Source organism: Panthera uncia, assembly GCF_023721935.1.
Source record: "Panthera uncia isolate 11264 chromosome A3 unlocalized genomic scaffold, Puncia_PCG_1.0 HiC_scaffold_12, whole genome shotgun sequence".
NCBI lineage: Eukaryota > Metazoa > Chordata > Mammalia > Carnivora > Felidae > Panthera > Panthera uncia.
In genome coordinates this window covers 14720016-14743223 of record NW_026057579.1, presented here as the reverse complement: position 1 = coordinate 14743223, position 23208 = coordinate 14720016, and the positions used below count along the sequence as shown (strand labels likewise).

At 37.5% G+C, this 23208-nt stretch overlaps 1 protein-coding gene across 5 annotated transcripts in view; it reads right to left on the bottom strand.

Annotated features, from left to right (window-relative positions):
* The window catches only part of MEMO1 (mediator of cell motility 1), a 131202-nt gene that overhangs the window by 66254 nt on the left and 41740 nt on the right, over window positions 1–23208 (bottom strand). For all 5 annotated transcript variants that reach the window (XR_007462430.1, XM_049652342.1, XM_049652341.1 and 2 more), the window contains one exon: window positions 5249–5330. Coding sequence is in view for 3 of the 5 variants with exons in the window: in XM_049652342.1 (XP_049508299.1) it covers window positions 5249–5330 (82 nt within the window). In the remaining 2 variants the exon portion in view is untranslated. Of the gene's footprint in view, window positions 1–5248; window positions 5331–23208 lie in introns of those variants that run through there.

Below are 23208 nucleotides of genomic sequence, written 5' to 3'. Positions count from 1 at the left end.
GCCATATTTCATTCTTTCTCATTGCCACGTAGTACTCCATTGTGTATGTAAACCACAATTTCTTTATCCATTCATCAGCTGATGGGACATTTAGGCTTTTTCTACAATTTGGCTATTGTTGAGAGTGCTTCTATAAACATTGGGGTACAAGTGCCCCTATGCATCAGTACTCCTGTATCCCTTGGGTAAATTCCTAGCAGTGCTACTGCTGGGTCATAGGGTAGGTCTATTTTTAATTTTTTGAGGAACCTCCACACTGTTTTCCAGAGTGGCTGTACCAGTTTGCATGCCCACCAACAGTGCAAGAGGGTTCCCGTTTCTTCACATCCTCTCCAGCATCTATAGTCTCCTGATTTGTTCATGTTAGCCACTCTGACTGGTGTGAGGTGATATCTGAGTGTGGTTTTGATTTGTATTTCCCTGATAAGGAGCGACGTTGAACACCTTTTCATGTGCCTGTTGGCCATCCGGATGTCTTCTTTAGAGAAGTGTCTATTCATGTTTTCTGCCCATTTCTTCACTGGATTATTTGTTTTTTGGGTGTGGAGTTTGGTGAGCTCTTTATAGATTTTGGATACTAGCCCTTTGTCTGATATGTCATTTGCAAATATCTTTTCCCATTCCATTGGTTGCCTTTTAATTTTGTTGATTGTTTCCTTTCCAGTGCAGAAGGTTTTTATCTTCATGAGGTCCCAATAGTTCATTTTTGCTTTTAATTCCCTTGCCTTTGGGAATGTGTCAAGCAAGAAATTGCTGCAGCTGAGGTCAGAGAGGTCTTTTCCTGCTTTCTCCTCTAGTGTTTTGATGGTTTCCTGTCTCACATTCAGGTCCTTTATCCATTTTGAGTTTATTTTTGTGAATGGTGTAAGAAAGTGGTCTAGTTTCATTCTTCTGCATGTTGCTGTCCAGCTCTCCCAGCACCATTTGTTAAAGAGACTGTCTTTTTTCCATTGGATACTCTTTCCTGCTTTGTCAAAGATTAGTTGGTCATACTTTTGTGGGTCTAGTTCTGGGGTTTCTATTTTATTCCATTGATCTATGTGTCTGTTTTTGTGCCATCTACAAAACACTTTAAAATCTACTTCCCACCTCTACCTCTGTTTGTCCCTTACAGTATAAAATCAATTCCATGTTTGCAGTTTCACAGGCCAAAACTTAAGAGTCATCCTTGACTCTTCTTCTACTCTGCTGGTCCTACCTTCGAAATATATCTGGAAGACACTGCTTCTCGCCACATCCACCACTAGCCCCCTGTCAAAGCCACTATGTCATCTCTTTCTTGTGCTATTATAATAAGCCTCCGAAACTGGACTCCCTGTTTCCACAAAACTAAACATCCATACAATAGCAAGAGTAATCCTTTTCAAATCTAAGTCAGGTCATGTCATTTCTCAAAATTTTTCACGACTTGCCGTATCACTTAGAATAAAACATAAAGTTTTCATAACAGCCTACAAAGCCTCCTTACAATGTAGCTCCTGGTGCCTGTCTCATCCACTACTGTTCCCCTTGTACATGCCACTCCAACTACACCTTCCTCCGTGCTTTTCCTCAAAATATACTAAGCATATCCTGCTCCAGAGCCTTTGTACTCACTGTTCCTCAACCGGAAAACCCTTTCCCTGGATATCTGTATAACTTCTCTCTCGCATTATTTAGGCTCAAGTGTTAGTTACCTTATTGGGGAGACCTTTTCTTACTATTCTATATAAACTAGCACCTCCATACTCATATTGTCACACTCTTGATCCTCTGATCGGCTTTATTATTCTTAGCACCCGTTAGCATCTGATACAGAATATACAGGCATTTTATTGTGCTTTGCTGTATTGAGCTTCACAGATACTGTTTTTTGTTTGTTTTTTTTTTAAGCAAACTATAAAGTCTGTGGCAACCCTGCATCAAGCAAGTTGATCGGCACCATTTTTGCAACATTTGCTCACTTCATGACTCTGTGTCACATTTTGGTAATTCTTGCAATCCAAGCTTTTTTATTGTTATTACATGGTTATCTGTGATCAGTGATTATAACTCACTGAATGGTAAACATTTTTTCAGTAGTATTTTTTTCTTTTTTTTTTTTAAGTTTATTTATTTATTTTGAGAGAGAGGTGGGGGGAGGGGGGGCAGGGAGGGAGGGCAGAGAGAGAGAAAGGCAGAATCCCAAGCAGGCTCCGCACTGCGAGCATAGAGCCCAATGTGGAGCTCAAACTCAGAAACCATGAGATCATGACCTGAGCCAAAATCAAGAGTCAGATGCTTAACTGACTGAGCCACCCAGGCGCCCCTAGAATGTTTTCTAATTAAGGTATGTACACTGTTTTCTTAGATATAATGCTATTGTACACTCAAAAGAATACAGTGTAAACATAACTTTTATATGCACCGGGAAACAAATAAATTCATTGGTCTCATTTTATTGCGATATTCGTTTAATTGCAGTGGTCTGGAACCAAACCCACAATATCTCTGATGTATGCATGTGATTATTTATTGTCTGCTTTTCCCAAGTACTCATATATCTCTGATGTATGCATGTGATTATTTATTGTCTGCTTTTCCCAAGTACTTTCCCATGAAAGTAGTAATGTGAATTTATTCATAATGCAACTCTAGGGGGATAGTCGAAAATGGCAGCACAGGAAGATCCTGAACTCACTTCCCACGGACACACCAAATCTACAGCTACATATGGAACAATTCCCTCTGAAAAAGATCTGAAAACTAACTGAATAGTTCCTTCACAACAAATGGTAAAAGGGCCACATTAAGATGGGGAGGAGAGATAGGACAGTCTCATCAAAACCCGACCCCTAGCATGGGGACCCACAATCAGGAAGACTCTCACAAATCCAGAGTTTCTCCCTGAGAATTGAAGGGTTTGTGCCCCACATTAGGTACCCCAATCCTTGGGAAGTGTAACAGTGAGACAAATCCCAAAAACATTGGGCTTTGAAAAACAACAGGGCTCATATCCAGGAGACCCTGAAGGGCTGTAGAAACTGAGATACTTCTCTTACGGGCTCACATGCAGACTCAGTAGCTCTGGAAATTGGCACAGAAACAGCAGTTTGCAAAGTGCCTAGACTGTAGTGAAGAAGATTCACTGGCTAATCTTAAAGCATCTACCAGAGGGGCAGGAGTCTGTTGGAACTCTCTCCAAGAACAGAGGCACAAGGCCATTTTTGTGCTCTCTCTCTGCCTTGATAGCACCAGCAGGGTGACCCAGCATCGTGCTTTCCTATGGCCCTGTAAAAAGCTGATGTGTACACATCAGCCATGCACTCTCCCGTGGCCTTGCTAAAGCCGGCAGGCACACGCAGTCTACACAGGGGATACTCCTTGATCAATCACCTGGTCCTTGTGGCCAAGGCGGCTTGTGTTTCTGGGTCCGTTGGGCTATAACAATTGGAAAGACAGTTCTGGACAGGCTACCTCCAGGGCACCACACAGACAACAGTCTGAAACATATCCTAGTCTTTCTGTGAAACAAGCCTATTTACTTGTCCCAGAGCTTCAGCCTGAGGGGCAGCATTCACGTTGGCCACACAACCAGAGGCTACGGAGGTGCTTTCAAGGAAAGTAGGCCAGCGGACACCATCTTCACACTCTCCTTAAGCCTCACTACAGTTCCCCAGTACCTCCCAGAAAGGAGCGTGTACACTCATCTGAAGCCCTGATTTTTGCCACTGTCACCCAGAGAACACCTTTAGGTCGCCTGGTCTGGAGGCCAACAGGGTTTACAGTCTCCAGGACTATGTATGCATACTTTAAAAGCTGCTGCCTGAGGGTCTGGCTTCTAATCAGACTGAAACTAAGGGCTGAGTGAGATCTTTCAGAACACTGACAAGTCGTGGCACACTCTCAACAACTGGGACTTATCAAGAATAAATCAGGCTGCTTAGACATTCACAAAAGTTTCAGAGACAGCCAAGAGCTAGGGTAAGGTTGAAAGATAAGGTTCATCTCTTACACAAGGCCACTCTTTCAAGACTGGGAGAGAGGGGTACTGCACCTCATACACAGAAACAAACACAGCGAGTCAAGCAAACTAAGGAAACAGAGGAATATGCCCCAAACAAAAGATTAAGATAAAACCCCTCCAAAAATCTTAACGAAACAAAAAGCAGCACTAAGAACACCTGGCATTTAGCCAGGTACATATTTGTTTAAGTTATTAGTTTAAGTTATGCTAAAAGTTTATAAAGATTAACTGATTTAATCATCAAAAACCCTATGGAGGTACTATTAATATTTCAATTTTACCAATGAGACAAAGGCACAAGAGATTTAGTAACTTGTATGTCACATTCCTTGTAAGTGGTACAGTCAGCCTCCTATATCTATTAAATGAGATCAAGTTAGATCATACAAATGGAGCATTTAACGAAATGTTTGGCACATTAAATACCTAGTATTTATGGAATACTTATTACATGTGCCAGACATTAATGTAGACTCTTTATGTGTATTTACTGATTTCTCATATTGTTTAATAAGTAGATGCTATATTATTATTTTCACTATTTTTTATTTATCGGGGCACCAAACCTAATGCAACAGAAGTTATAGAAAAGACACTGCTGTGAAAGAAATGGGACAAACACTAACCTTTACTCTTCTCAGGAAACAGTTAACATGTGCTTAAAAAAATGTGTTTTGAAAGTTACACTGGAAACCAAATCAAAATGAACTGAATTCCTATCACATACAGACACTCTGTTAACTGTTTATTTGTTAGCTTGTAGTTCTAAAAAGCCTTCTGAGATTCAAAGACAAAATAGTCACAGATTTTCTTCAATAAAAAAAAAAACCCTCCCGCAGGTTTGTTTGCTACTCCATACTGCATGATATTCTGTTGAACGCACCTTTTTTAATATAAGGAAAAAGTTGGCTGAATTAAAGTAGATCTTTTTAATATTTAAAACCGAGATTACTCATTTACATCAATCTGAAATCACCAAGTTTATGTACTGCAAATAACCCTCAGCTTTAAGTCAGTTTTATTACCAAAAATAAACTTTAAAATTACTGCACCTGAGAAAATAGCTAATTCCTTTATCCTTGAGTTAAAGTGGAAGCCAAAGGAATCATGAAAATGACTAAATATAATTTCTTCAGCTCAACATAGCATTTATTTTTTAATTTTTTAAAAATTTAGTTCAATTTGTAGTTACTCATTCTATATTAATAATTAACATATGAAACACGTAAAGATGTCTTTAAGGTAAAGAACCTTAAAACTTACGGTGCAATAATGGCTCTAGCAGGTCTTTTTGTAGACTGTACTTGTGAGAGCCAACCTTCTAGCTGTGCGTTCAGCTGCGGTCCTATAAAAAGAGAAAGAGGGAAACTGGAGTCAGCAGAGAAATGTACTATATATAACTATATGTGACACAAAGCCCTCACTGAACCTATTTAGGACTAAAATAGCTTAATGGGCAGTGGGATCATTAGCTTGGATGATAATGTTTGAAAGTTAACCAACTACTAAGCAAGCCATAGATAAGATCATGTACTGATTAAACAATATTTGCTTTTATCCATTTACTTATTTATATCCATCTTCATTCCAGAACTATTCAATCTACAATTTGAGGCACCGTTTAAACAAAATAAAACAAGAAACAAAAGACTGTTGGCAAATGAAAAGAAAATACCCAAGTGATTGTTTTCAGAATGCCAAAACTTGCTTTAGTCACTAAAATCACATCCATGGAGTGATCACTCCCACACCTAATACCTTTCCCTCCTATCCATTCCAGCCCCTACTCCGCTGACCACATTAATAACCAATGACTATGCCATGTCAAAAATCTCAATTTCAGTTGCCTGGGTGACTCAGTTGATTGAGCATCCAACTCTTGATTTCAGCTCAGGTCATGATCTCATGGTTTATAAGTTCAAGCCCCATGGCAGGCTCTGCACTGTCAGTGAGAAGCCTGCATGGGACTCTCTCTCTCTCCCTATCTCTCTGCCCCTCCCCCATTTGTACTCATGCTCGCTCTCTCTCTCTCTCTCTCTCAAAAATAAGCATTTAAAAAAATTTTTAAGTAAAAAACAAAATAAAATAAATTTTTTTAAAATCTCAATTTCAGGGTGCCTGGGTGGTTCAGTTGGTTAAGCGTCCAACTTTGGCTCAGGTCATGATCTCGTGGTTCATGAGTTCAAGCCCCGCATGGGGCTCTGTGCTGACAACTCAGAGCCTGGAGCCTGCTTCAGCTTCTGTGTCTCACTTCCTCTCTCTCTCTCTCTCTCTCTCTCTCTCTCTCTGCCCCTCCCCCGCTCATACTCTGTGTATGTCTCTCTCTCAAAAATTAAAAAAAAAAATGTTTTTATTAAAAAATCTCAATTTCAAACATCCCACTCTCCTCACATCCTATCTTTCCAGTTCACTTCTAGAAATCTGTTCGTTCCCAACAGATATGGAGTTACTTTTCCCACTATCCTTCCTCTCCTTTCTTCTTCTTCACCTCTTAACCCAGCCTGAGACTTGATGATCCATCACTACAATCATTTCCTTGCCTTTGCCCTCAGTCTTGTACCTCTCTTCCTCTATCACAGTAAAGTCATAGTTAAAACCATCTTTCCACTTGACACAGTACCTTCACTTATATAGCTGAATGAGATAACAAAGAAATACAACCAAATGAACTTTGAAATTATGCCCATAAACTTCAGCAGACCCTTAGGAAAGCTCAGAAAACATATTACATTAACTTAGAGAATTTGCTCTCTCAGCCTTAAGACAATCACTTCATAGAGCTTTCCATTTTATCTTGAACTCTCATCCCCCTCTCACTCCCAGATGATCATGCTTTTCAATTTGTCAAAGAAAATCAGAAGATGGCCAACCATCCTGGTTTACCCAGGACTTTCCCAGTTTTAGCAATGCAAGTTCTGCATCTTGGGAAACCTCTTAGTCTCAGGCAAACTTGGACATTAGTCACCCTAAATTCAGAAAAGAACTCCTTCCCCTTTCTACCACTTATTCTGCTTTCTCTCCTGTGTCAACAAATGGCCGTTACTCCTATCAAAAGCCAACAAATTACTTCTGCACTGGGTACCATTGTTTTTCTTCTCAAGGACGCTGCTCTTTTGTAACTATCCCAGTCTTCCTACACTAACTTGGTCCCTTTTGACTAGATCATTACTATTAACATGCAAATATATAAAATAAGCGGACTGATTTCCCCCCAACTACCACTCATTTCTCTGGCCCCCTTTTTCTCTTTTTTTTAAGCTTTTGATCATAATATATTTAAACATTACAAGAGAATCCAGATAATAATAAAACAAACACCCACGTAACCACTGTCCAAATATAACATTCTTATTTGCTTAAGATCTTCCTTTATTAAAAAATAAAATATTACAGACACAGTAGAAAAAATTGCTGAGCCCATTATATATTTCCCTCCTTAGAGGTAACCACTTCCTGATTTTGGTGTTTTTCATTGCATTACAGTTTTACTAATATATATACCTATAAAACTATGCATTTCTCTGCACAGGTATTGTTCTACATGTTTTAAAATATTAAATAAATATATTGTGCATATTCTTTTATAATTTGAGTTAGTCACTCAACATTGTAAGTTATTCATGTTGAGTCTGTAGCTCTAATTCACTCACTCTCAATACTGTTAGTATTGTGTGAACATACCAAAATTTACCTATTCATTCTCTTCACAGACATTTGGTTGTTTCTACAGCTTCACTGTTAATACTCAATGTTACAAGTCTCTTATAAACATGTATTAAGAATTTCTCTGGGATTTAACTAGAAACAAAAGTACTGGATCATAGAGTAGGCACATCTTCAACTCTACCAGAACACTGCAAACTAAATTGCCCACTAAAGTGGCCAGATCAATTTACCCATCAGTGTAAGGGCATAAAAAATGAGAGCTTTAACTCTCCCTGTTAAAACTAAGGGAAGAGAGGGACACCTGGCTGGCTCAGTCAGTGGAACATGTGACTTTTGATCTCGGGGTCGTGAGTTGGAGCCCCACATTAGGTGTGGAGCCTGCTTATAATATAATATAATATAATATAATATAATATAATATAATATAATATAATAATATAATACAATATGGGTCATCTGGTTAAGCATCCAACTCTTGCTTTCTGTTCAGGTCATGATATCACAGTGTATAAGTTAGAACCCTGCATCAGGCTCCACACTGTTAGTGTGGACCCTGCTGGAATTCTCTCTCTTCCCTCTCTCTGCCCCTTCCCCACATTTGCATGCTCTCTCTCAAAACAAATAAATAAGCTTTAAAAATAAATTAACTACATAAAATCAAACAGGGAAGAGATACCCCACACATTTTTCTTAGAGCACTTTCTCTAGAAAGCTTGTAATTGTAAATTCTTTCTTTATCCCTTTGAAATAGATGTATATGTAAATCATTTTAAAAGCTAAATAAGCTTCTATCCCCTCCACCCACCCCAGCTGGGGCTCAGTCAGTAGATCATGAGACTTTTGATCTCAGGGTCATGAGTTCAAGCCCCATGTTGGATGTAGAACTTACTTTTTAAAAAATTAAATTAGTAAATAACTGTGTAAATGAAAAAACAAACAAATAAATAAATAAGCAAGATTCTAACCAGCACCCCAGGACTATCTTATGGACCTAATAACCACTTCTTTGAAATGTTATTTGCACCAAAGGAGAGAGCACCCTCTTTCTGCCAGTTTCTGTGGGAAGACATGAGCACCAAGTAGCCAGCCACCTACCTCCAAGTTGCAAAACATTCAAGTTTATTTTTAGCCAATTAACAAATACATATGGTCACCCCAATTACCAAGAGATTTAGGATAAGTCACATGTGAGAAATGCTGCTATCAAGTTCTCTTACTTGAGCACTACTTACAATTTATCTTGACAACATGTATGTAATGGGTTGTATCTGCTTGGCTATAGAAAAGCGTGAGCTCTCCCTAGATCTTTGCACTCTTTTAGCAGATTGCCTGTAATGTGCTTCACATTCTGGCTCAATGCTTACTCAAGGAAAAAAAAATGTCTTTCTCTTCTACCTTTGAAGAGAGGTTTTTCTGAAATAGAGGCTTTGGCTTAAATTATATTTCTCCAACATCAGGAATGATCAATAATTTGCATTTCTCTTCATCCTTACAAATCTATGATACTGTCAAAATTTTTAACTTTTTGGCAAATTATGGGTATGTAATGGTATCCCTTTATTAAATCTTATTTGTATTTCCCTGATATCCACTCAAACTAAACATCTACTGATTTGGATATCCCTCTGTATATACATTTAGGACTATACACATAAAAAAGTTTATAATGAACAGCCCCATTAGTAAAATACCAAAGTACAAAAAAGTTCTGATTTCAGCAAATATTGTGGTTTGTTTTAAAATTTTAACTTTTTTAAAGTTTATTTATTTATTTTGAGAGAGTGAGAGCAAGTGGGGAAGAGACAGAGACAGGGGGAGAGAAAGAGAATCCCAAGCAGGCTCCGCACTGTCAGTGCAGAGCCCAAAGCAGGACTTGAACTCACAAACCATGAGATCATGACCCGAGCCAAAGACACATGCTTAACCTACTGAGCCTCCCAGGCACCCCTAAAAACTTAAATTTAAGGACAATTACTCCCAAAAAATTATATTACATAATCTCATTAACTGAAGGGAAAATAGTTCAGATTTTCAAAGTAAATTTTTAGCTAACAAATTTCATACTAACTTAAAAAATAGTGCTCTAAATATTTCCACATTATAGAAAGTTTATAAAACAGAAAATGAATAATGGATAAAAGCAAAGAACATATTATCTCCCAATTTAGGCACTCTACTGCCATCAACTTCACTGATTTTAAGCTCTAAATCAAGCTCTCTTAGCAGTCTTTTTATTAAAAGACCAATTTCCTCAGAAGGATCCTAAGGTAAAAGCTAAACTCCAAGTTTCCTAACTGTCTTTGAATAAGATAACTGAGCATATCTATTTATTACATATGGTTGCTTAATTGTTGATCTACAAAGTGTCAAGTAAAAAAATGAATTCTTCCAGAGAGGCTAACTGATACCTGGCCATGAGGTATCCTTATTTAATACAAGATGATGATGAACTATTGCTTTATTTTTCAAATACCACTGGATTTGAAGGCACACTAATGAGTAGGAAAATCAAAAGTACTATTAAATCCTAGTAAAACTATTTAATGGCTGTGTGATCTTGCCCTGAAAGGGATAAATGGGTATTTACTTCTTAGGATAAGATACTAAAAGTAGGTTCCCAAAGGATCAAAGCTCAGGTATTTCCTTAGGAAACAGACAATAAATAATGGGCTGTATTTACTATAATGTAACTTATTAACACTTCTGTTTTTATCCTTCTTGAGTTAAACAAGTTCACAAGCAAGTTTATTCTCATGGTGACAAAAGTAAAGAGATACTACACACACACACACACACACACACACACACACACACACACACAAAACCAATCCTGCTCTTCCTATGCAACTGACACAATTCTAAGATATGTAATTGAGTAAGCCAAATTGGTTTTCTACACTTTTCTATCTGTTTGGCCTGCTGAAGAATAAGATCTTTTTCTTTGCAAATAAAAACTTTCAGTGGTCTCCTCACTCTGAACAAAACTCATGTGTTCTGTAAGCTCTTCTCTTTTTCTACTGAATAAATTAACACATCAGAGGGTTCGTTATGACCAATAATGTTCTAACGTCACAAATAACTTTGCCGTCATTTATTAATTGAATAAATATTTATGGAACACTTATTTATGCGCCAAGAAGTGAAATGGATGATGCAGTTACAGCATTAAAAGGACAGATGCGATGCCTGCCTCCATGGAGCCTCTGTCGGTGTCTTAAATCCAAAGAATGGCTCAAAGACAAAAACTTCAGACACCAGGACAATCTAGTAAAGGAGACATTTTTGGTTAAAAGAAGAGACTTCTAGAGTTGCTCAAAGTATCTCATATATATCAAGAATGACCAACTGCCACAATTTTTTTACCATTAATTTTTAAGTGGTACCTGCCCATTGACACAGTAAACTTAATTCCACAGGATTGGTTAAGGCAAAGTAACATGAGACAAAGCAGAAGCAAAAACTACAAATCCAAACACAAGTATGCTGTCAGATTTTGTTAGCAATCATTCTGTGAAACCTCTTCAAAGTAAAAAACTAATCTGTGATCAAAAATCTACAAATAATAAGAATTTATGCTAGACTTTTTATAACAGTGGCTGCTGGATCTCTGAGTTTCATAGGCCAATAAAATTTCAAAAAAAAATGGGGGTAACCAACACACTAATTTTTATTTTAGCAAGAAAGGACATTTAAAACATATCAGCCATTTATCTACGATCACCATGACTTCATAAAATAAATAACACCAAAAAGTAAGATGAGTACAAAGTAAGATTATCTCAGTCCTTTAAACTGAATAAATTAACCACATTTCGTTGAATGTGTTAAAGAAAGAGAATCCCAGTGTTAAAGTGCATCATTTAAAATAGAGACTTTGGCTTAAATTATATTTCTCCAACATCAGCAAGGCTCAACAATTTGCATTTCTCTTCATCCTTACAAATATATGATACTGTCAAAATTTTTAACTTTTTAACTTAACCCAGTGTTAAAGTGCATCAGTGTTAAAGTGCACCATTATGTACTACTGAGACAAAAATACTCCCAATTAAACTAGGACACATGGCTTCTTATCACTTAGAATTTATTTACTAAGAAAGCTTTTTAAAACTTAGTGAGATATGAATTATCAGAAACATTCATGTTTATATTTTAAAAAGCAAAACAGGAGCACCTGGTGGCTCAGTCAGCTGGACATCAGACTCTTGATTTTGGCCTCCATGCAGTCAGTACAGAGCCCGAAGGGGGGGGTCTAGATCTCACAAACCCATGAGATAATGACTTGAGCCAAAATCAAGAGTTGGTCACTCAACCCACTGAGCCACCCAAGCACCCCTCAAAATATTCTTAATGTCTTCAACTTCACAATCTGATATCTAAATTGCTTTTTAACTCACAGTCACTGGTAATCTTTGTTTTTCCATAAAATCATCCTCTGTACCATTTATGGAATTAGTGATGCAATATTTATTTTTTTATCTTTTTTTTTTTTTTTAAGAGAGAGTAAGCATGAGCAGGGGAAAGAAGCAGGGAGAGAGAGGGAGGGGGAGGGAAGGAGGGGAAGAGAGAGAGAGAGAGAGAGAGAGAGAGAGAGAGAGAGAGAATGAATCTCAAGAAGGCTCCATGCTCAGCTCTGAGCCCGACATGGGGCTCGATCCCACAGCCCTTGAATCATGACCTGAGCCAAAATCAAGAGTCCAAAGCTCAACCAACTGAGCCACCCAGGTGCCTTAAAATATTTCTTGTAAAAGTGTTCTTCTATTGTCTCTGGGACTCGTGTCCAAAAAACTGACACAAACTGTCCAAGTTCCCACGCCATACATTTCTTGATCTTATGAAAAGTGTCACCAGAAGATGTAACTAACGAAAGGTTTCAGAAGACAACCCAGGAATGGTAATCTCTTCCACAAATGGTCCTTAAATGCTATGTTAACTAAAACATCAAGGGGTCACAGGTGTCCAGTCATAGAAGCAGAATGAATTCTTGAGTTCACATATATGCAGACAGTGGCAACTATTTCACAACCAACAATAATGTCAAGGTGCCATTGATTATAAAACATATCAATTTCAGAAATGTTAAAATGTGGGAATATATACATCTTAAAATTGATGAAATACAGTAGGCACTATAAAAACTACACTCACTACAATGTTCTGATTTTTTCCTTTTATTGCAGAACAGCAAAAATTATATTCATCAAAGACCAACATTTGGGACCACTGCTTCTCACTACAATGAAAAGTGTTTTGAGAAGCCTTACCAACTATAATAATCTCATTTAATTTTAAGTAAACTTTCAGCAGTTCTCCCTAAATCCTTTCTCTCATTATTGATGCTGTATTGTAATCACATACCTAAAATTTATTGTTATGCTGTTTATAAAACTTAGTATCTTATTTTTAGATACATCTAAAGAGATACTATTTGTTTTTATGTATCTATGATAGGACTAATCACATAGAAAATAATATGCTCTTGGGACCACAGGCACTGCCACACTGAATCTAACCTAAAACTATCCAGAGCATTACTATATCAACCCAAAAGAAACCTTTGCTGTGAAGAACAATGATTATTCTCTTTAATAAAAACCTTAAAGTTTAGGCCAAATCCAAATATCTTGGATTCCTTATTATCCACCAATTTATTTAAACATTTTAAGAATTTACTTACATTTTTAAAACTCTGTAATTCAGAATACAATTGCATTAGAGCAATTAATCATTCAAATAAATGTTTAGTGTGTACCAACAAACTCTTATATTTGGCCAACCGGAAATTACATCCCACTCTTCTACCCACTCATATACAGTTTCTCACAATTTTCACAGTTAATACCAATTCCATTGGCATTTCATATCTAAAAAGGTTGCAGATTTGGAGGATAACAGTGTATTTCTCCCTCCAGGTCACACAGAAAACTGTCATCTGAAAATAGGTTTGGCAGTAATCTCTTTAACAGTCTATGAATTTGCGTTGTCTATTCCTACTCCCATTCTCCATTTATAAACAAATTCCCTATCCCTAACAAATGAGGGCACTTAGGTGGCACAGTCAGTTGTGTATCCAACTCTTGATTTCAGCTCAAGTCATGATCTCACAGGTCATGGTATCAAAACCCACAGCGGGACCAGCGCTGACAGCACAGAGCCTGCTTGAGATTCTCTCGCTCCCTCTCTCTACCCCTCCCACGCTCACACAGACGCTCTCACTCTTGCTCTCTCTCTCAAAATAAACTTAAAACAAAATGTGACCCAAAATTGCATCTGTTCATAATTATATGTATGACAATGCCTATTTCACCAAAACCTCACCATTCCCTTCAAAGTAATATTTTGAAAGATAAAGTAATTTAATTCATGCCCCCATTTGATAAAAATTAAAATCTAATGCCCTTATATTTGGCATTTCAAATTAAATTAAATATTCTATGTCTTTAACCAAAGAAATGTTAGTTAACTTCTAAGAAAAATGTATTTGGACTTCTAAGATACTTATTTCTACTTGGATGGTAGAACAGCAACGTGATTCTTGCCAGTCACAAGTTTCCCATTACCAATGTTCAGCAAACAACTACTATCTATAGGCCTTTACAGAAGACAAGTTCAATTCAAAATCAAGCATATTATGCTGCATCATGCTGCTGTTTTAAATTACAATCCTGAAGATTTTGACATGCTCCTACCATTAAATTTTCTAACTAATGGGGTTTCTCCTTCAATAGTCAAAAAGTCGTCTACAGACCAGAATCATCTGATGTGTTTACCTAAGAAAGAGATCTCTAGGTCTTACCACAGAGCATCACAAAGCCATTATCATTGCAATCTCAGGGGATGAAGACATTTTTTTAAACAAGATTTTAACAAGCTCTCCAGGGGACTCCTATACACATTAAAATGTTAGGCCCACTGCCATACATGAGTTTATTTGCCCATGCTATATGAATGAATGTGGCCAAACAGGCTCTTGGAAGGTTTACAACTGAGATTTTTTCATCACCATAAAAAAAAAAAAAAAAAAAATCACATCATCTTTAAATTAGCAAAATATAAATGGATGAACTTTTACCTCCAAACTACTTTAAAGCCGTAACTTTCATTGTTTCTTAAAATTTACATAAGTTTATTTTTAATGGTGTTTCTAGCCTCCCATTAGGATCAATGCCTCTCCAGCTTTTGCTCTCAAAATAACCTTGATGACAAAGTCAACTCAGATTCTTAGAAACTAGGTGATACACAAATTCAAATTCCCTCCTAAATCTTCTGTTTTAGTCCAAAAATTCATGACATTTATATTTGTATTACTATAGTAATAGGAATAATTACTTGTAATCTCGAAACTCCCATCCTCCTATTTGCAATTTAAATGGAGGCTTCAAGAAGATATACCACGTTTATCCTCTAACACAGAGTCAGGTATTCTACTGAGGAAATATGAACCTGACTCATAAAAGGCAACCACCTAAAATGATAGAAATGCTTAAAATTGGGTCCATAATACTTAATGTGTATCTAACCAAGAATCATTTTCTTCCAATTGCAACTAGTGTGTTTTTCTTCCTTTTTCTAATGTTTCTTTGGGTTATAACCAGTCAGTTGACTGATACTAGTGAATCTGGATACTTTGATAGCAAATCCAAAAACATAATCTGTAGAAAAATAAAACAAGTCTGCCTTATTGGATAGAATCAGGACTAAGGTAACACTTCCCACACAAGGTAACACTTCCTTCACCAAAAGAAAAAAAAGAAAGAAAGAAAGAAAGAAAGAAAGAAAGAAGAAAAAGTTTAAAAGGAAAAGTCAGAATTTTCACTTTTCACATATTTCCACCCCAAAACCAATTTACAGACATTACCACATTCTCATCTTATTCTGTGTAATACAGATCTTCTTCTCCAAGAGCTTTCACTTACAGAGTTTAACCAGAAAAAGTAGATCAGGCCCAGTGGACTACATCAAATGAAACGTGTAATATGACTGCCTATTTGTGAACTGATAGAACAATAGATCTGAAACAATCTAAGTGTCCACCAAAAAAACCCAACCAAACAAACAAAAGAAATGCCTGATTAAAAATAAATTATAGTAAATCCATGAAGTAGAAGACTAAACAAATGTTAACCAGTGATGCAAATTTTTATGAATCCTTATGGGAGATGTCTTAATTCAGAAGAAAAAGAAAAGCACTGTACAGAAGAGAAGGTATAATATGTTGTCATTTTGTATGTGCACATATGTGATTATGTAAAATATTTCTGGACGAACATGAAATAAATGGATAAAAGTAACTGCATCCTGACTAAGAGTAGAGCGAAATTATACTTCTCACTGGGTACTTTTTTTGTATCTTTCACATTTTGTACTATGTACATGTACCACCTATCCAAAAACTGAGTACAAAAAAAGATGGTGCATTCATATAACATAATAACATGAAGTTATAAACAATGATGCTGCACCAAGATACGGAAGCAACCTAAGTTCCATGAATTACTGAATAGATAAAGAAGATGTGGTATGTATACACAATGGAATAATGCTCCATTAAAAAAAAAAAAAAAAAAAGAAATCTTGCCATTCATGACAACATGATAGACCTACAGGGTATTATGGGAAGTGAAATACTCCAGAGAAAGACAAACACCTTTATCATTTCCCTTATATCCAGAATCTAAAAAACAAAGCAAATGAATGAACAGGCAGCAACAACAAAAGAGAAACAGACTGGGTGGCGAGAAACAGACTGGGTGGCTAGAAACAGACCCAAGAGAAACAGACTGAGCACCTGGGTGGCTCAGTCAGTTAAGCGTCCAACTTTTGATTTAGGCTCAGGTCATGATCTCATGGTTCATGAGACTGAGCCCTGCAATGGGCTCCATGTGCTTGAGATTCTCTCTCCCCCTCCTTCTCTCTCTGCCCCTCTTCCACTCACTTGCATGCATTCTCTCTCTCTTAAATAAATTTCTTAAAAAAATAAAGAAAGGGGCGTCTGGGTGGCTGAGTCAGTTAAGCATCCGACTTCAGCTCAGGTGATGATCTCACTGTTCGTGAGTTCGAGCCCTGTATCAGGCTCTGTGCTGACAGCTCAGAGCCTGGAGCCTGCTTTGGATTCTCTGTCTCCCTCTCTCTCTGCTCCTGCCCTGATCACACTCTGTCTCTGTCTCTCAAAAAGTGAATAAACGCTAAAAAAATAAAAATAAAAAAGAAAGAGAAGAAAGAGAGAAATAGACTCACAAATATTCGGAAGAAACTGGTGTTGCCAAAGGGGAGAGGAGTGGAGGGATAGGTGGAATGGGTGAAAGGTATTAGAGGTACAAACTTCCAGTTATAAATAAATAAGTTTCAAGGATGAAAAATGCAACATAGGGAATATAGTCAACATTACTATAATACACTTATCGTGGTGAACATTTTGTAAAGTATATAATTGTTGAATCACTATATTCTATACCTGAAGCTAATATTTTATGTCAACCACATGTCAATTAAAAATAATTTTTTAGGGGCACTTGTGTGGCTCAGTCAGTTAAGCATCCAACTTCAACTCAGATCATGATCACCCCGTTCATGGGTTCGAGCTCCATATCGGGCTCTGTGCTGACAGCTCAGAGCCTGGAACCTGCTTCGGAGTCTGTGCCTCCCTCTCTCCCTGCCTCTCTCCCGCTCAAATTCTGTGTGTGTCTCTCTCTCTTAAAAAAAAATAATAATAATAATACTTTTTAAATACTTTTTTTTTTAATGTTTATTTATTTTTGAGAGAGAGAGACAGAGAGACAGAGTGCAAGCAGGGGAGGGGCAGAGACAGAGGGAGGCACAGAATCCGAAGCAGGCTCCAGGCTCCAAGCTGTCAGTACAGAGCCCAACGCCGGGCTTGAATTCATGAACTGCGAGATCATGACCTAAGCCAAAGTCAGACACTTAACTGGCTGAGCCACACAGTGCCCCTCTTTTTTTTTTAATGTTTATTTATTTTGAGAGAGGGAAAAAAAACATGAGCAGGAGAAGGGAAGAGAGATAGGGAGACAGGGAATCCCAAGCAGGCTCCACCTGTCAGCACAGAGCCCAACGTGGGGCTCAAACTCATGAACCATGAGATCATGACCTGAGCTGAAATCAAGAGTTAGACGCTTAACTGACTGAGCCACCCAGGAACTCCTCAATTAAAAATAACTTTTGTAAAATGATGCTGCATGGGACGCCTGGCTGGGTCAGTCAGTGGAGCATGCAATTCTTTGTCTCAAGATAATAGGTTGGAGCCAGGCATTAAAAAAGAAAAAAAAAAAAAAAAAAAAAAAAGATGCTGCAGACATCTGTTTATTGACATGGGGAAAAAAGCCTCTAAACGCTAAACCCAACTAACAAACCATTGTTAGACCTAAGACAATACCTATATTAATAATCTAAGTTAAATAAAACCCACTGCTAAAAATTGCCATTGACCAAGAAAAGATACATTAAAGCATTAGGATACATACACATGGACCAATTTGACAAGATTTCCCCCACTAGCAAAAGGGGATTTCCCCTTCTTATTTCACTTCCCTACCCTATTTCTGAAAGGTATAAACAGAGAGCAAGAAAACGTCCTAGGAGGACCTGGGTGGCTCAGTCAGTTAGGAGTCCAACTCTTGGTTTCTGCTCAGGTCATGATCTCATGTTCATGAGTTCGCGCCCTGCATCAGGTTCTGCGCTGGCAGTGTAGAGCCTGCTTGGGATTCTCTCTCTCTCTCTCTCTCTCTCTCTCTCTCTCTCCCTCTCCCTCTCCCTCTCCCTCTCTCTGTCCTTCCCCTGCTCGTGTTCTCTCTCTCTCTCAAAATAAATAAACTTTAAAAAAATTTTTGCAAACATTCCAGACAAGAAAAGAGGACATTAAACACCTTATTAGTATCTTCCTTTATGTAATATATAAAACATAATAGTTTCAGGTTGGTTGGTTGTTTTTCTCACTTGTCCTGCAAGGGATTTGAGTTATTCTCCACTCTAACTCTTTCAGCCATCATTTACCAGACAATGTAGAGAAGCCAAGTTGCTTTTTGAAGTAATTAACTATAATCTAATGCAATTTTTGTTTTTGTGCTTTTGTTGTGGCATGTTTGAGGCCTGTTTTTTCACTAAGCATTGGTAGTGCATGTGCCAGCTCATCCGTCTAGAATTATGTTTCTGATTTTGCAACCATAAGATGTAAACAAAAAGAATCCCAGCAAGTTCTTCCTTGCTAACTAACTAGCCAAGAAAACACACCTAATGTGCACTAAGAGATGGGCATGTCAGGTATCAGATACACACAAAAAGGAAAGGTAGTCAGGCATAATGGCCACAAAGATAAAAGGCTTTCCAAGGAGTTCACAGATGGGTAATTTAGGAGGAAAACTAACTTTGAAAACTAAGGGCTGTGGTTAAACATGGAAAGTGAGCTGTACGTGTGCATCCACTCTACCAAACCTTTCCATATCCCTTTGGATTGTTTTCACTTAACTATCACTAAAGCAAATGTATTAAGGTAAAAGCTTCCCAGATTGAAGAATATTTGGGTTTAAATGCAGGTCGCGTCCTCTCCCCATTCCCAGAAGATCATACCATAAAAGTTTTGAAAGCCTCAGCCATGCTCAAGAACTCGTACCTTTAAGAGATCTTAGACAATATCACTGGCACCTTCTTTTAAACCACGGCCACCAGAAAAATTCAACTAAAGAAATAAAAACTCCTTCCCAAACCCCCTCTGCACTTAGGCCAATTAGATAGATAGATAGATAGATAGATAGACAGACAGACAGACAAACAGACAACCACTCAACCAACCTTAGCTCTATAAGCCAGCATTTCCCAAAATCAGAATTGGTAGACCCCTGTATCAAAATAAATTGGAGGGGGTGAGTGAGTCAATGATGACTATGTTGGGGACAGGAAAAACAACAGTACCAATATCAATGACAATTAAGGAAGACCACGAAGTCTTTTCTAAGATGAAGACTTTGACTTGGACACACTGAAAGTTTTAGGAGGCAGAAAGACAACTAGGTAAGATGTCTAGCTGGTAAAGAGTAAGAGCCTTAAGTGCAGAAAAAAGCATGAATGACAGAAACGTATATTTCAGAGCCATTTAATTAGTGGTGAAAGATGAGAATGGCTGAGCAATCTTAATATGCACAAACTATTGATGACAGCACAACTGCTAAAAACATAAGTCTTTGGATACAGACACTTGAGCATGCAAGTAAGAAGTTGAGCCAGGGAGAAAGAAAAATGAGGTGCAGCTCAAGAGACAGAGGGAAAATACAGTACAGTGAAAGCAAAGAGTTAAAATTTTCGATGTAAACAGAATTTGATGCACTGTAATGAATGAGCACAATGAGAACAGAGAAAATGCTAGTCAATGTATTTGGTGAGTATGAGAAATCAGTAACCCTAGGGCAATTAGTTTTCAGTATTTGGGGGTAAACATTAAATTACAAGTAGTGAAAGACCAGAGAAGTTACAAGAAAATGGAGACGGCAAATGAAAACCACTCCAAGAAGAGTTGAAAGCAGCTATCATTGCCTTTTTTTGATTAAAAAAAAAAAAAAAAGGTCTCTATGTCTCCCAATCTGAAATCTCCAACACCTCAAATACATCAATTCACTCACTTTATGAAATAGAACCTTAGGCATTAGCAATCATATGTTTAAACCTCCCAACAAAGTAAGTTATCTTTGCTGTCATGGGAAAGTCAACATTTTTTAAGCATGCTTTTGGAATAGATGGCAACCAACATGAATATGAGAGGGCATTTTTTGGAAGATAGTTTCTAAGATTTTTCTCTACACATTCAAATTAAACATGTATTAGACATTAACAATCCTGTACGTGGTTCTATAGAACTCAAGCCAATAGTTCATACTAGTTTTTTAAGATTTTTTTAATGTTTATTTTTGACAGAAAGAGATAACAAACGGGGGAGGGGTAGAGAGAGAGGGAGACAAAGAATCCCAAGCAGGCTCCAGGCTGCCAGCACAAAGCCCTACATAGAGCTTGAACTCATGAACCATGAGATCATGACCTCAAAATCAAGATTCACATACTTAACCAATTGAGCCACCCAGGCGTCCCTTAAAGATTTTATTTGTAAGTAATCTCTACACCCAACGTGGGGCTGGAACTCACAACCCCAAGATCAAGAGTCACATGCTCCACTGACCCAGCCAGCCCGGCGCCCCATCAATAGTTCATGTTAAAAAGGAGAGTGATAATTTAAAATACTAGCATTTGGTAATGGTAGCAAAGCTTTCATCTAAGGACATCAAAGCAACTCTTAAACACCTATTAATTATAGTCATTCTGAACTGTCCTGTTTGCTGCAGCAGAATACAAGCATGAACATGATCACCTTCTACCTGAATGACACAAAGTATTATTTAAAACATTTGTGTTTAATATTCAATAATTATGATAAATGGGGGTATAACAACAAAAGTTGTTTTGGATAAGTACTTCAAAATGAAAAGTAAAATCTTCTCAACATGAACTTCAGTAACTGTCATCCAGAAAAATTCAGAAGGCCAGAATAAACTTTTTTTATTCTACTAAAGAAAAAAATCTATTAAACAAACTACAAACACTGTAAAAAAAATACAACAAAAACACTGTTTTCAGCTACTTTAGATATACTTGATGTTTAATTCAAAAAGGAGGTAATAAGGCAGAAAGAACTACAAAATGGGAGTAGAGGAACAGCCAGAATTTAGTGTACCTACAATGTGACAGGCACAGTACTGGGTTCCTTAAAATGTTATTCTTGGTTAACTGTCATAGCAATCCTATGACACAGTCACTATTATTTTTAGCTTACAAACAAACAAGAACACCAGAGTTTCCTCAAGTTCATATAGCCAGTAAAGGGCAATGCCAAGATTCTTGGCCACGCTGGTCTGTCTCTGAGCTGTGAAGCTGTCCTACTCAGCACAGTACCTACTCTAAGAAGCAAGTGATCCAGGTTAAAGTACTAACATTTCCACAGATCTAGGCTTCAGTTTCCTTTTCTATAAAATGAAGAGAGTAAACTCAATTATGTCTATAATTCTAGGTTATTATAATATACTAAGAAGTAGAATTATTTAGATTCATGCTTAAAGATACTTACCAATCACTTGTATACATTTTACTAGGTATAGCTCTAGACTATCAGCTTTCATTCTATGCTTTTCTTGAGTGTTCTATCAGAAACTTAAAAGAGATCAACATAGGGGGTACCTGTCTGGCTCAGTCAGCAGAGAATGCAACTCTTGATCTCAGGGTCATGAGTTTAAGCCCTACATTGGGTGTATAGCTCACAAAAAGAGAGAGAGAGAGAGAGAGAGAGAGAGAGAGAGAGAGAAAGAAAAAAAGAAAGAAAAAGATCAACATAGGAGAGACAGAGCAGATACCAAGACCTCTTTCCCAAAAGAAAAGAAATACAAAAAAAGAAATATATAAGACAAATGATGCTTAAGAAATTACAACTTTTTTTTAATGTTTATTTATTTATTTTGTGAGAGAGAATGAGCATGAGCAGGGAAGAGGGACAGAGGGAGAGGGACAGAAAATCCCAAGCAGGTTCCAAGCTCAGCGTGGAGCCAGACACAGGGCTTGATCCCACAACCCTGGGATCATGACATGAGCTGAAATCAAGTCAGACACCCAACAGATTGAGCCACCCAGGTGCCCAAAAAAATTACACCTTGATAAAAATCCTAAAACAAAGCCTTTTAACATAAAGCTTTTAAATTTATGAATCTTAATGTGTTTTCATCATCAAAAGAATCACCAGAGTTCATTTATTAATTGCCAGCATTATTTATAAGACTTTGACACTTTGACTTTAAGACAGTAAAGACTGAGGTTCTTTGGAAAAATGGCAGATTCTACATCTGGGGCAGGAAATGTAAAATGAGCCTGGAACATCTTATCCCAGATATGATGGTTAATTTTATATGACTCCTTGACTGCCAGGATGCCCAGACATTTGTTCAAACACTATTCTGGGTTTGTCTGTCAGGATGTTTCTGAATGAGATTAACATTTGAAATTGTAGACTAAGTAAAGCAAATTGCCCTCCCTGATGTGGGGAGCCCTATCCAATCATTTGAAGGCCAGAATGAACAAAAAAGCTGACACCCTCACAAGTAAGATGGAATTCGTCCTGCCTGACAGACTTCAGGCTGGTACACTGGTTTTCTTCCTTCCTTCAGACTAAAACCAAAAAACAACACTGGCTCTTCCTGAGTCTTGAGCTGGACCAGAACTACATACACCACTAGCTCTCCTGGGCCTCCAGATGCTAAGCACAGATCTTGAAACTTGTGAGCCTCTAAAATTCATAAGCGAATTTATTATAATAAATCTCTTTCTATATATATGCATATATCCTTTTGGTTATGTTTTTCTAGATAATACAGACTAATACACCACAATGCAGGAAAGTTATCAAAGACTATTAGGGCCATGTCTAGAGAACTCAAGAGTTAGCTTAAAGAGACTCCAACTGACTAAAGATGGGACAAATTGAGTATCTTTTAAGTCTATGAGTTCACAATGACACT